This window comes from Heloderma suspectum, chromosome 6 (genome assembly GCF_057233095.1).
Source record: "Heloderma suspectum isolate Gila_16-S chromosome 6, 16-S_ref, whole genome shotgun sequence".
Taxonomy (NCBI): domain Eukaryota; kingdom Metazoa; phylum Chordata; class Lepidosauria; order Squamata; family Helodermatidae; genus Heloderma; species Heloderma suspectum.
In genome coordinates this window covers 105,057,119-105,071,712 of record NC_139463.1, presented here as the reverse complement: position 1 = coordinate 105,071,712, position 14,594 = coordinate 105,057,119, and the positions used below count along the sequence as shown (strand labels likewise).

At 50.7% G+C, this 14,594-nt stretch overlaps 1 protein-coding gene across 1 annotated transcript in view; it reads right to left on the bottom strand.

The window, feature by feature from the left end:
- Nucleotides 1-14,338, bottom strand: part of LOC146342261 (uncharacterized) — a 70,236-nt gene extending 55,898 nt beyond the window's left edge. The window contains exon 1 of the mRNA XM_084806026.1: nt 10,517-14,338. Within this exon, the coding sequence (XP_084662152.1) occupies nt 10,517-10,731 (215 nt within the window). The 5' untranslated portion in view covers nt 10,732-14,338. The remainder of the gene's footprint in view (nt 1-10,516) is intronic.
- Between the last annotated feature and the right edge of the window lie 256 nt (nt 14,339-14,594).

Sequence of the window (14,594 nt, the reverse complement as noted above, 5' to 3'; positions counted from 1 at the left end):
GCTCCTCTTCTTCCCGCGAGCCTCCCCTGCCGCCTGTCAACTCGTCGTGCTCTCCTTGCAAGGAGGAGCACGAGGGGCCACCACTGCAGCTGCTGAGCAACCTTGCCTCCCTCTGCCGGTGCCTGGCAGAGAGGTGCGGTTGCTCATCCGTGGTGGCAGGATGGGAACCGAGAGGGGAGCACCTCCCGGTTCCCATCCTGCCGCCGCTGCCGCTGAGCCACTGCCCCTCCCTCTGCTGGGCACTGGCAGAGGGAGGCGGGGTTGCCTGGCATCAGCCACCCCTCGAGCTGTCCTTCCTTGCAAGGAGAGCATGAGGGGTTGACAGGCCGCGGAGGCCTTTTCCATAAAGGCCGGTTTTTCATGAACGGTGGCCACAAAGAAGCCCATTTATGCTAAATTACAGGTATAAATGGTCTATTTAGACCATTTACACCTGTACATTGGCATAAATGGACCTCTTTATAGACACCGTTTATGTAAAACCGGCCTTTATGAGAAAGGCCGAACCACCATTTTGCACACAATGGTGGCTTGATGGAGGAGCGGGGCCTGTCACGCTTGCCTGACTTGGCACACGCCAGGTCGGGCAAGCGTGGTGGTCAGTGGACTCCAGTCCAGAGGGCTAAACTGGGGGTAATCCACTGAGCTCGAGCCCCCAACCGGACTCCGCTGCCATCCCCGTCTCTCTCCTATCAGACTTTGTCCTTTTCTCTTGCCATCTTTTTATGTCCTGCTAAGGCCGTCCCTACCATTTGGTAAAGTGAGGCTGTTGCTTCAGGCAGCTTATTTCGGGTACCATGAAAGTGCAGCACATTGTTAGTTATTTTGTTTATTATTCTTGTATTTTTGCTGCCAGGGAGGGGAAGAGGTGCTTGTGGAATGGTCGTCTTTGGTGCCAAAATAACTTGGACACCTTTGGTGCTATTATGCACCTTGACTTGGGGGAGGGTGCTATTTGCTGCTCTACCTCAGGCAGAAAATGACTTGGGCCAGCCCTGATGCATCTATCCTCCACCTCCCTTCAAAAGTTAAAGGTTGGTTATGGTGGGGCTAATGGTGTGACCCATCATGACCCAGTTATATATCACAGTCCATCTGTTGAAGGTCAGTGGCTAAGACCCAGTCAGACATGAGGTTATTGCAGCTGGGCCTGTTGCCCTTGCATGTGGGTGTGTCCCCCCCCCCCGAATTTTTGTGTATTCTCTGTATAACCCAAATGGCTGTCAACTCTAAACTGAACAAGTGGCTCAGAAGACGTGACCCATCTAATGTCCATCAACTGGAAGGTGATTTCCTCATCACAGTTCTCCAGAAATGTGGATATTAAACCAGCATCCTCCTAGTCAGTACTGTGCGTACACTGAACACCTATGAGATTTCCACAAAAAGTAGAAGCTGTTGCAGAAGAACTTGACATTCTGAGAAATCAGCTTTCATTTAAGAGAAAAAAACATGCATGCTTCTACTCTCCAGTGTTGGCCAAAGAAACCTTGGGAATGTTATCCATGCCATTTCCTATCCTCTAAGCCAGCGGTCATCAACCTTTTTGGCACCAGGGACCGGTCTCACGGAAGACAATTTTTCCACGGACTGGGGGGGGGGGATGGTTTCACTGGCGGACTTCTGGCTGCTGTAATAGGCTACGTAAAGATTTACATAGCCTATTACTTGAAGAACAGGGACCCAAATGGCGTCTGCTATGTGGACGCCATTTGCATCCCAGCGGCCAGAAGTCCACCAGCTGCCGGAGCCGGCTGGAAGCTCTGTGGACTTGCCGCGGAGCGAAGCCAGACGGGGCTGGCAAAGATTCTGGGGGGGGGGGAGGGATGGACTGCCTCCCCCCCCCACGGACCGAAGGTAAGGGGGTTTCGCTAGGGATGTACAAAAGTCACCATTTCGCGGATCTGCTTCGCGGTGGGGGGGGAGGCGCTCCGTCCCTCCCCCCGGAATCCTCGACGGGGGGAGGCGATCCGGTCCTCCCCCCCGGAATCCTGCCCGGCCAGCTCCGCTCCGCGGTCAGTCCGCGGAGCTGCCGGCTGGGCTGACCTGCAGCGGGGCCTCCAGCCGCTGCCGGGCTGGTGCGGACGGAAATGACGTCCTGAGTAGGGGATGCCATTTGTGTACCTATGGTAGCCCGTGATAGGCTACGTTAATATTTACGTAGCCAATCACGGCAGAAAAAAAACAACAACCCATAAGCAAATGTGGCGGCTACAGCGGCCGCCATTTGCGTTCCCTTTTTTCCAGCTGTTTTACCCTACATAAATATTTATGTAAGCTATTACGGCGAAAAAAGGGGAACGCAAATAGTGTAGTGGGCGCTATCTGTGTTCCTTTTCGCCGTTTTAGCCTACGTAAATATTTATATAAGCTATTACGGCAGGAAAAAAGGGAATGCAAATAGCGCCCACTACGCTATTTGCGTTCCCCCTTTTTTTCACTGTAATAGCTTACGTAAATATTTACGTAGGCTAAAACAGCAAAAAAAAGGGAACGCAAATGGCGGCTGCTGTAGCCTATGCGGTTTTTTTTTTTTGATTGCCATGATAGGCTACGTAAATACTTACATAGCCTATCATGGCCTCCACGGGGACACAAAAGGTGTCCCTGCATTAGCCGTGATAGGCTACGTAAGTATTTACATAGCCTATCACGGCTATGATCAACCAGGAAGCGAATGTCGGCCACAGGGCAGCCGCCATTCGCAAGTCAGCGCAGACAGCAGCAGGTAAGTGCTCCTTTTCACACGCCTTTGGGGGGTTGGGGGGCTTTGTTCCGCCATGGATTTCGGGGGGCCGAATGCACTGGCATTTGGCCTCACCAAGATCCGTTGCGGAATTCTCTGACATCCCTAGGTTTTGCACACCCCTACTACGGCCTGTTCCTAATAGGCCACGGACCGGTACTGGTCTGCGGCCCGGGGGTTGGGGACCCATGCTCTAAGCTAAGCAGCATCAGCCCTGGTTAGTACTTGGATGGGAGACCGCCTGGGAATCAGGCTTCCTGCATTGAGCAGAGGGCTGGACTTGATGGTCTTGTAGGCCTCTTCCAACCCTATCATTCTATGTCTATGTCTATTCTGGCATCACTTGGCAGAATTTCTGGGTGTTGCCAGGTGAGGTCTTTATTATGCCGTCCCCCTGTCTCATTCATGGACTTTTACGTCCTGGCATCCTTGTCTTCCACGCATAACCCCTGCATTTTCCCACTGCTTCTCCCCACCCCTCGGGTCACTGTGAGGCATTTAAATGCAGTGGCAAACTAAACAGGGGCCACAGCCAATCCAGGCTGCGGGGGCTGTGGGGAGAGGGAACTTTCTTTCCACTCAGCCTCTGATTCACCACATAGAAACATAAATTGGAGGTACAAGTGAGCTGCTGCACCAAGCTCCTTCCTTTCCGCCCTTGAACAGTAAAAACACTGGCAGCCCTGAGGGAAAGAAGCAAGCAGCACATGCATCCAGGCAGCAGAAGATCCAAGGGCCGTTGCTCAGCAGGGGCTCACCCAAGAGGCAGCGGCTCCTTCGTCTCTGCCCTTGGCCATTAAAAAGACCTGCCATCCTGGGGGAAGGGAGGATATGCGACCCCAGAGCACTGCCATGTGTTGGAAGGACAAAAAGTAGTCTTCAGTGTGTTATTTAAGGTATTCACCTTGTGAATCCTTCTGGATGAAAACACAGGATAGAAATCAAATAAATTAAGATCCATAAATAGTTGGCAGGATTGTTGTCCCAGGATAAGCGGCATTCTCATTACTCTGAGGGAGACCCCGTCCTATCCACTACAAAGCCTTTTTTCTGTGTCTTAATCAAGAATTGTAGACAGTTCAATTGTAGACAGTTGCAGTTGGTACAAAGGGATGGAGAGGAATGAACTGGGCCTGCATCTGTGGGAAGGTAGGTCTCAGGCCTCTGTTGTCCCACCTTGGACCACTCATGTCTGTCAAGCAGTCTGCTCCCCAGATCTTCCGTCTCATTGTTCAGATCACATGACACCCCTCCTTAAATTCCTATGCTGGCTTCCTGATTGCTCCTAGATCCCAAACAAACTCCTTTTCCTTACCTTCAAAGCCTTCCATAGTTTTGCCTGCTCTCATCCTTCCTGGTTCTTATACCCTGATGATACATCCATGCCTGCCACCCAACTCCCACTCCCTGTCACCCAGTACCCAAATTCTAACTCTCCAAATGTCCCCAACAGATGCAAACAGACTTCTCCCTGACTTGACCTTTTAAAAATCCTCTGGCCAATCATGTTCCTTATGGAATTTCTAACTGCCAATCATCTTTGTTGACCCACCTGACCAGTCAAAGCAAAGGTAACTTCTCACCCCAGACATTTTCAACAGCCCAAAGCCTCCTTTCATAAACCACTGTAACCAAGGCAACCACCACTGTTTAAGGCTCCACACACAGCAAAAACCTAGGCAACTGGACTATTCTGTTACATTATAGTCTCATAGAGGTCACACAAAGATATGAACGTAACAAAACATGAAAAGCTATATAAACAGCAATTCTCCACTGCAGGGTGCAGACTTCTGAAGTTAAAAAACACTCAAACCCAGGTGACTCTAGCACGCCGCTCTGGAAAGAACTGCAAGGCTACCATAACTAAATATTTCCATCACCGCTACCCCGCATACATGCAGTCAGGGCCAGAAATATTGGAACAAGGATAACTGTTTTGGCATTTGGCCTCTGTACACCACCACACTGAAGGTGAAAGGAAACACACCCAGATGGGAGCGAAGTCAGGACTTTTGGCTGTTATTCAAGGGTTTGGCAAAAGTGGGGCACTAACCATTCAGGAAGGACAGCCAGTAGCATACACACACCCCCATCGTTGGTGGCTCATAAGTAATGGAACGGATGGCTGACAAGCAGCTGCATGGCCAGGTGTGGCCTGTTTCCTGGGTACCCCATGACCAATCAAGCAGATAAAAGGCCTAGAGGTGGTTCTGAGTGTTACATTTGCATTTGGTAGCTGTTCACTGGGACTCCCAACATGAGGTCCAAAGAGGTGTCCATGTGAGTGAAGGAGGCCATCATTAGGCCAAGGAAACAAAATAAACCCATCAGAGAGATCGCAAAAACAGTGGGAGTGGCCAATACAACAGTTTGGAACTTCCTGAAAAAGAAGGAATTAACTGGCAAGCTCAGCAACAGCAAAAGGCCTGGAAGACCACGGAAGACAACTAAAGTGGATGACTGCAGAATTCTGCTCATGATGAAGAGGAACCCTTTCACACCATCTAGTCAGGTCAAGAATGCTCTTGTGGAGGTAGGCGTGTCATTGTCAACATCTGCAGTCAAGAGACGGCTTTATGAATGTAAATACAGAGGCTTCACAACAAGGTGCAAACCACTGGTGATGCTCAAGAACCAAAAGGCCAGATTAGCCTTTGCCAGCAAACACCTACAAAAGCCTGCCCAGTTCTGGAATAAGATTCTTTGGACTGATGAAACCAAGATTAACTTGTACCAGAATGATGGGAAGAGAGAAGTATGGAGAAGGAAAGGCATAGCTCATGATCCAAAGCATACCACATCATCTGTCAAACATGGTGGAGGCAGTGTTATGGCATGGGCATGTATGGCTGCCAATGGAACTGGGTCACTGGTGTTTACTGAGGACTTGACTGCTGATAAAAGCAGCAGGATGAATTCTGAAGTGTATAGGGCTATACTTTCTGCTCAGATTCAGCCAAATGCTGCCAAACTGATAGGACATCGCTTCATAATGCAGATGTAATACCCAAAACATACAGCAAAAGCTACTAGGGATGTCAGAGAATTCCGCCACGGATTCCAGTGAGGCCGGATTCTTTAGAAGTGGAAGCAAGTGGATTCTTTAGAATCCGGCCCCCCGGAATCCGTGGTGGAACGGCCTCCCACCCCCCCACCCCACGGAATCCCCCCGGGACGGAACTTACCTGGGGTGGATGCGGCAGCGGTGGCTGGTCTCCTGGCCAGCTGCGGTCAGGCAGCTGCGGCCGCCATTTGCGTTCTCACAGCCGTGATAGGCTACGTAAGTATTTACGTAGCCTATCATGGTAAAGGCAGCCATGCAAATGGAGTAGCAGCTGCCATTTGCGTGGCTGCCTTTACCATGATAGGCTAAGTAAATACTTACATAGCCTATCATGGCAAAGAGCAGGGGCTCAAATGGCGTAGCGACCACCATTTGCGTCCCTGCTCTTTGCCGTGATAGGCTACGTAAATACTTACGTAGCCTATCACGGCTGCTTGCAAGGACACAAACGGCGGCCGCTACGACGGCTGCCATTTGCAGCCGCAGCAGCCCGGCTGGCAGCTCCGCAGAGCCACCACGGAGTGGAGCCAGCCGGGGAGGATTCCGGGAGGAGGGACGGAGTGCTTCCCCCCCACCGCAGATGCCCTGGCACGGAGCCAGGTAAGGGATTCGTACATCCCTAAAAGCTACCCAAGAGTTTCTCAAGGCAAAGAAGTGAGATGTTCTTCAATGGCCAAGTCAGTCACCTGATCTCAACCCAATAGAGCATTCTTTTCATTTACTGAAGACAAGACTGAAGGCAGAAAGACCCACAAACAAGCAGCAGCTGAAGGCAGCTGCAGTAAAGGCCTGGCAAAGCATCTCAAGGGAGGAAACTCAGCATTGGGTCATGTCCGTGGGTTCCAGACTTCAGGCAGTCACTGACTGCAAAGGATTTTCATCCAGGTATTAAAGGCGACACTTAAGTTTGAAATGATGTTGGTTTGTTCCATTACTTACAAGCCATCAACGATGGGGGTGTGTGTATGCCACTGGCTGTCCTTCCTGAATGGCTAGTGCCCCACTTTTGTCAAACCCCTTGAATGACAGCTGAAAGTCCTGACTTCGCTCCCATCTGGGTGTGTTTCCTTTCAACTTCAATGTGGTGGTGTACAGAGGCCAACTGCCAAAACAATTATCCTTGTTCCAATATTTCTGGCCCTGACCGTATATGACTTGTCCGTGGTACAGTAGGTTTTTCTGTTGTTGGTGTAATCTACCTTGGACAATTTCCTTTGAAGGGCAGGGTACAAATGTCTTGATTAAAAAACACCTGAGATAGGTAACTCTGGCACACTCTTCTGGAAACAAATGCAAAGCTACCCTATCAACTTGCAGCCTCTTAGGGGTATTCACAAATGCACTGCCACATCAAATGACAATTTGTATTTCAGCCAGTGCAGATCAAACCCCAAAGTGTTTTCATCTTTTCATGTTTGTGAAAAGGCAGTAGCTTGAAATGGGGGCAATGACATTTTCAGCTATGGGTCAAATGATATATCACTGAATTTGTGACTCAGCCCTCAGGAAGATTACAAGATAGTATCGTTACAAATGTTAATTTGGTGGTTTAATCCAAATTCAAATTTGCACCTTTGCAAACCAGTGTGTCAGGTGTCCCTTTTGTCCCTGCTGAACTTCAATAGCCAAATCAAAACACAGACAAGAGGCTTCTATCCATGGCTCTGTAATCCTTTTACTTCATTGGGTCATACAGATGCTAATTGCCAGTAACTCACAGTCTACAAAGGAAATGCCTTCAGGGAGTACAAAGGGAAACCAGGAGGATTGAAAGTTGCCTACCGTTTGAGAAAAGGCGGGCACACTTTCCTAAATAAAGGGGTGTGTGTGGGGGGATCTCCGTCTTGTGAGGTGTCTACCCGTAGCTGTTCCTGCTGGGCCTATCGGGCAGATCGCCTCAGCTCTGCCCCGCCATCTCTCTCTCGGCCCTGCGTCTGCACCTGGTGTCTAAGAATTCAGGCTCTCCAAGCCCCACCTCTCCCTGTTCACTATCTCTCACGGGGTTGTGTGAAGAGAGGCCCCCTCCATCCAGCTGGACTATTGAAACCTGCGGAGTTTGTCTCTCCCTGTCTGGAAGAGTCTGGGAAAGTTCTTCCCCCATGTTTTGCGGTTCCTCTTTGGACTCTGAGCTACTCTGCCACTGCCTGTGCTCAGAGGCACCCCTGACGCAGTGGGTCAGAGTGTGTAAAGTATGGCTAGTGAAAAAGACCACAGACTCTGGATACGATAGAAACAAATCAATTACTGTACTGATTACAGTGTTAGTAATCAGTATAAATATAAAAAATATAAAATAAATATTTTTATATTATATAAAATATATTTTATATAATATAAAATATAATTTAATATAAAAATAATATTTTCCTTCAGGATAATAAATTATAAATTATTATTATGGATGATTTTGAATGGTCAGAAAATTGCATAATAATGCAATGAGTAAAACAGCAAAACAATATAATTGGTTTCAGAATGGCATTGGAAATTCATTAACCAACCAATCAAAGCAATCTAAATAGGAATCCTCAGCCTGCATCTCCCTCCGAAGACTCTCTCCAGTCCAGGTCATAGAATCATAGGGTTGGAAGGGGCCTACAAGACCATTGAGTCCAACCCCCTGCTCAGTGCAGGAAGCTGGATTCCCAGGTGGTCTCCCATCCAAGTGCTAACCAGGGCTAACCCTGCTTAGCTTCTGAGATCAGATGAGATTGGGCACATCCACCTCTTTGAGTGTTTTGCCTACTTTAAAATATTCCACTATGAAAAACAATATTCCTATCTACCAGTCCAGTGCAGTGGGTAATAGCTCCTTTTATCTTCATCAAAGCTGGAAAGAAAGAAAGAAAGAAAGAAAGAAAGAAAGAACGAGCGAGGGGGAAAGGGGTGGTTTGTGAGGATAAAACAATAGAGAGAAATGGAATGAGGTGAAGTGGGTGGACTCCTCCTCCTCCTTACTGAAAGTGATCCAGAAGCCTTTTTTTAAAGAGATGAGATTATATCTGTCAGGGTGGAAACTGAGCCAACAGAACCCCAGAGCAGTTCTGATTCTGAGGAACAGCAATCCGTGGGGGAGGAGCTCGCTCATCTCTCACAGGCACAGCAGCTGGCAGAGATTCCTCCTGCCAGCATTCCTGGGAGAGAGAGTGACCCTGGCAGCAAGAGAGCGCTGGAGGGGGGCTTGCTGGACGCTCCGCGCAGACACAGGGAGCGACGACAGATGGAGGGTGCGGAAAGGAGGCGTAGCGCTCGTTTGGCGCGCAAGCAACGGTCGCATCCTGAGGACCCCAGGGAAAGAGGGAGGATCTCTCCCTAGCCCGTAAGTTCAGGGTCTTCCCGTGATTCTCCTTCAAACGGGGACCAACTGCCTTACCTGGAGCTTAGGCTACCCTGCTATCTTTCCCCAGTGCTGTTCCTTGCTAAGTCGCTGGTGATTAGCATCTGAAAGAGTCATTAAGTTGTTAACGGAATAAAGCCTTGAAAAGAATCCTTTTCGTCTGTGTCTTGAGTTGGCTATTGGAATTGACTGTAAGAGGCAGCTAGGGCGCTCCTGACAATATTATGTCTCAAGTTTTATGTTAATTTGACAATGAAGCACCCTGCATAGCCCACAATCTTTCTAGGAAAGAAATCACCTCTGCTCCTTTCATTGTCTTTCCATTGCTCCCTAAGCACATTCCACATCAACATCTCCTTCTAAAGGGCCCAAGTAATTCAACATCTGCAGTGATGCCTGTTGTTGCTCCTCTGGCATCTTAGTAGATACGGTGTTCCTTTGTCCTTATCATCAGTCCAGGTACCCAGGTCTAACTTCAGCTGACACTTAAAGATTGTCTTCATTCATATAAGGAATCAATCTCCTTTGCAGTTCTGTTTATAAAGTTGTGGGGAAGTGACCAGTGCCAATGCAGAGTATTTATAGGAATACAGAAATGTATTGTACTACTTGTATCGTAATGAACAGAAATGTCATGCATTGTGTAGTGTTGTCCTCGCTATTGGAAGCACTTCTTGAGGCTGATCAGCCAAACTGACCTGTGACCCATGATGATAAATACCTATTATTGGTGAGATAATATGATATACAGTCTTAAGTAGGAATGGAACAGGGAACTGGATCGTTCCATTTTGCCCAGTCAATGGATCGCCACTATGGCATCTGTATATAATGTGTCTACAGATCTCAACTTGTGCCTTATTCACCAAAACCTTTTCTTTTGTGTCTAGTGAACCCTTGGGGTTAGCAGGGCCGAACCAGTAACAAGTAAATCCCCTGAAAACATATGAACCAGTCCAAGTTGTTTCATCTTGGTACAACTTGAGGTGGCTGTACCCCAGTATATCAAAAAGTTAATTGCCAGAAGTGTCCCCCATCAGAAACTGATGGGGCTGTGAGCTCTCTGGAGAGGAATCTAAGGAGTTCCTGTCCTTCCTTCCTTGTGGAGTCTGTTGAACCCCACTCACCTCACAGAAACAAGGAGGGAGGCGCTGGCTGATGAGGAAAGTGATCCAGAACCTTTCCCCAATTCCAGAACCTTTCCCCAAGGATGTTCTCTCCTGGCTGAGGACTTCCACACCTCCCCCCCCCCCGAAGCCACCAGAAGAGGAATTTGTTCTGTTAAGAGGGATTTAAAAAAATAAGGGGGGGGGGGTGTTTCAGCCATTGCTTTTTTGTCCCGGAAACCTAGGCGAGGAGCACCTACCGCATGAAGCACGTGGCAGCGCTACAGAGAAGCAGGGGCGCTCGTGGCGGCGCGGAGAGGCTCCCCGGGGCGCAGGAGGCTGGCCTGCGCGAGGATCCCCGGCCGAGGGGCGGGAGAGGCGGACGCTGCCGGGAGGCAGAGCGCTTGTGAAAGCGAAAGCGAGTGGGGCGCTCTCTGCTGGGGGGTCGCCTTCCCGTCCGGGGCGGCATCGGCATGGGCCCAGCGACGCGTGCCAGCGTCGAGGCACAACGCTGGCTCCCTCCTGCCAGAAGGAAGCGAGGGGAGGCAGGCACCGGACGGGGGGCGGCGCGGGAGAGGGGGGCTCCCCAGCCCGAGACAGCGGGGGGGGGGCAGCCAGGCCCTTGCGGCTTGCGCACGTGCGTCCTCCCGGAGGGGGCCAGTTTTGCTGGGCGAGGCGGAAGGGGGCGGCGGGGTCCGGCGGCGATCGCCCGCGACGCTGCTCGCTCCGCCTCCGGCCGCTGTCAGCCTCCGCCCCTCCGCGCTCCCCCGAGCCCCGGAGGAGTCTCCCGCGGGGTAGGAAAGAACCAGAACTGCACGTCCGTCCGCGGCCATCAGCACGCTGAACCGTCAGCAACTGCGCACAGGCGAGCAACGGAAAGGGCGGCTCAAGCGCCGGCAGGCAGGCAGGCCGGCCGGCCGCGAGTGAGCCGCAGACGTCCTGCCTCTGCTCCAGGCCGGCGCGCGCGCCCTCCTCCCCACGCCCGCCCGCCCAATACCGTAACTTGTGATGGGCTGAAATGGGAAGCAGAGCTTGGCTGCGAAGCTGAGAGCGAAGGACTTGGGTACGCGGGGGCCCCCCCAGGCCAGAGCTGAGTGGCCATGCAGATGGCCCCGGGAAAGCCACAAGCGGGACCTGCCGGGGAGGAAGAAATCCTCCCTCCGCCCCTGCAGATTGCTAGTCGGAGGGCCCAGCGGCAATCGGGGCTTCTCCCTCAAAGGCCGGGGCGCACCCTTCCATTTCTGCCCTTTGAGGGCCTGCTCAGACCCGTTCCATCCCGCCCACCCCCCATTTTCCATGTCCCCCCTCAGTGCACACACCCCATTCCATGGCCACTGCGCGGGTTCAGTCCTGTTGGAGCTGGCTTGGAGATTTTTCCCCCATTTGTTTCTTCTTCTGATTTTGGCCCGGAGGGAACAGCTGCAGGTAGAGTCCTCATGAGATAGTGGCAGACCGCCCCCCCCCCCCCCCGCTTAAGTTAGGACAGCAAGCTCGCCTGTTCCTAAGACAGCGGGCAACTTTTGTAGTTTTCCTTTGAAGGCATTTCCTTTGTAGACTGTAGGTCAGTGACAATTAGCATATGAATTACCCATTGAATTAAGTGGATTAAAAGCCTTGGAACTGAAGTCTCTTGTCTGTGTTTTGATTTGGCTTTTGAAGTTTTACAGCAGGGGCAAAGGGAAACGTGACAGCGAGGCAGGTGAAGACCACCCCAGTTGGACTCTGCCCCGCCCCCTTACCCAAGGGCTATCTACCATTAACCACTGTATCAGAAGAGTTCTAGGGGTGAGAGGAACAGAGGCAGGCAAAAAAGACCTCAGATCCTGAGGACTCCCCTCTCCTCAGAGCCAACTACCATCGGCTGCCTTTAAAGAATTCCAGGAGAGGGAGGGAACTGAGGAAAACGCCACACTCCTTTTCCAGCTGGACTTTATCTGCCCCCTGGCCATCTTCTCCCAACTGCCCTGTGGGAAGGATCCGCATGATCTAAAAAAAATTGTATTTAATATTGTTTGTCATGTTATTTTTTTGTTACATGTAAGCCAGCTTGGTAGGATTTGTATCCTGAAAGGCAGCATACAAATAATTGAAATGAAGACATACATACATACATACATAATTGGCCACGAGAGGACATTCTTGCATTAGAAGTGAAGGTTGGGGGATTAGGTGAATCCGCTAATTATTCACTGGTGAATAATACAAGAAAAGGGGGGAAATGCTGGCAGGGGGGCAAAGTAAATGCAACCCAAGACCAGGCAGTAGAGGAGTTCCAGCTTGTTCTCTGAGGACAGCTAAGGAAAATACATCTCACACAGGGATTCATCATCAGCAGACCTGCTAAGTTTTGGAAATGAAACTATGTCAGGTAGTTTCAGTGCATCCGCTCTGATACCCTTTAGTTTCATGTTTAATGTTTAGTGTAGTTTAGTTAAGGATGTAAGAAGAGCCCCGCTGGATCAGACCAAGGGTCCATCTAGCCCAGCGTTCCATTCACAGTGGCCAATCAGCTGTCCATGGGAAACCCACAAGCAGGACACGAGTGCAAGAGCACCCTCCTGCCCATGTTATTAAATCTGGTAGCACTGTGGTCACTGTTTCCAACCGGTTCAACAACATTTACATCTCGTACTTGGTCCTGGGCAACACCATTTAGGATGACATCCAGGGTTGCCTCCCCGCTGGTTGGTTCCATGACCACCTGTTCTAGGGCACAGTCATTTAGGGCAATGAGAAATTTAACCTCTTCGTAGCTACTGGAACATGCATTTATCCAGTCAACGTGGGGGTAACTGAAGTCACCCATCATTATAACACTTCTTCATTTGGAAGCCTCCCAATAGCTTGAAAGGGCTCGTGCAAATATGTGTGATCTCATCTGTGCACACACACTTAGCTGCTGCAACTATATTAAAAAAAACCCATTCCTCAGGGAGCGGAAGGCACTGCCTGGATTTCTTCTTTTTAAACCCTGCCCATGTGGGAGCCATCATTTCCCCCCACCAATGGCCCTTGGAACAACCCTGTGCCACATAGCATCATCCGGAGGGACCTCGTGCCACATTTTTGAAGGGAACTGCAGCCAGGATGTCGAGTGCTACTTGGAGCAGCAGCTGAGCTTCCTTCAATTAAAAAAGCGGGGGGGGGGGGGAGACCAACAGTCCTCAGCCCCTTGTTGAAAGTAAATGCACCCACAGCTGGAAGTGTGGCAACGTTTGCCCCTCTCTACAAAGAGTAAACAGTCTTCGGGGAAGGTTTTCATCCTCCACCACCCAACCGTGGGGGACACCCCCCCGACCCATATTTTGACCCAGTACTAATTATGGCTTCACTAGCCACTGAGTTGCCAAGCAAAGCCTTCCTTACTGGCTGACGGGTCCTTCTCAGCAACTAAGGAAACTTTTCTCCAACGTCCTCCGCTTGAGTACTTAGAGTAGGCCCATTGAAATGAATGGGACTTAAGTTAGTCATGGCTCATACAAGTCCAATTCATTTCAGTGGGTCTCCTCTAGGACTAACATTGGCGACCACCCTCTGGCCGCAGCCCAACTGCCAAGGTCTCTCCCAAAGGCGGTTTGTCCCAGCAAAGGTCGCACAGCGTTTTCCTCTTCCACTGATGTCCACAGCACTGTATTGGCTGCTCTGCAGTCTGCGCAGTCCAGCAGCTCTTTGGGTCCGTCTGGGGCAGATCAGCGCCCGTCACCCCAGCCAAACTGACCATGTAATGCCCCTCTCAGAGCCAGCAGCAGGTGTCAACACCCCTCCCCGCCCCGTGCCAACGTCTCCCTGGGAAATGAGAGCAACTTACAGCACTGTGGCGGCGGGGAAGGTGCTAGCTGGCCGGCGGTTTTGAGCTTCCTGCATGTATATTAAGACGCGCGGGTTGCCCCCCTTGCCTCGAAGGGAATGGGCATTTATTGCTCATGAAGAGCTTTGGATGTCAGCGATCCCCGACAGTCTTGATCTCGGGCTGCAGGAGCATCGCGCAGACACAAGCGCAAGCTGTCGGGGGCAAGAAGGGCAAGCGCAACCCCCAGAGAAACCGATTCTATCAGCGCTTCAGCCGTCGCGGCTTCCTCCGAGGAATTATTTATTTATTTATTACATTTATATCCCACCTTTTTTTCCTCTTGCAAGGAACCCAAGGCGGCTTACATCATCCTCCTCTTCTCCATTTTAGCCTCACAACAACAACCCTGTGAGGTGGGTTGGGCTGAGAGTCAGTGACTGGCCCAAAGTCACCCAGTGAGCTTCCGCAGCCGAGTGGGGACTAGAACCCGGATCTCCTGGCTCCCAGTCCAGCACTCTAGCCACTACACCACACTGGCTCTTGGAAAG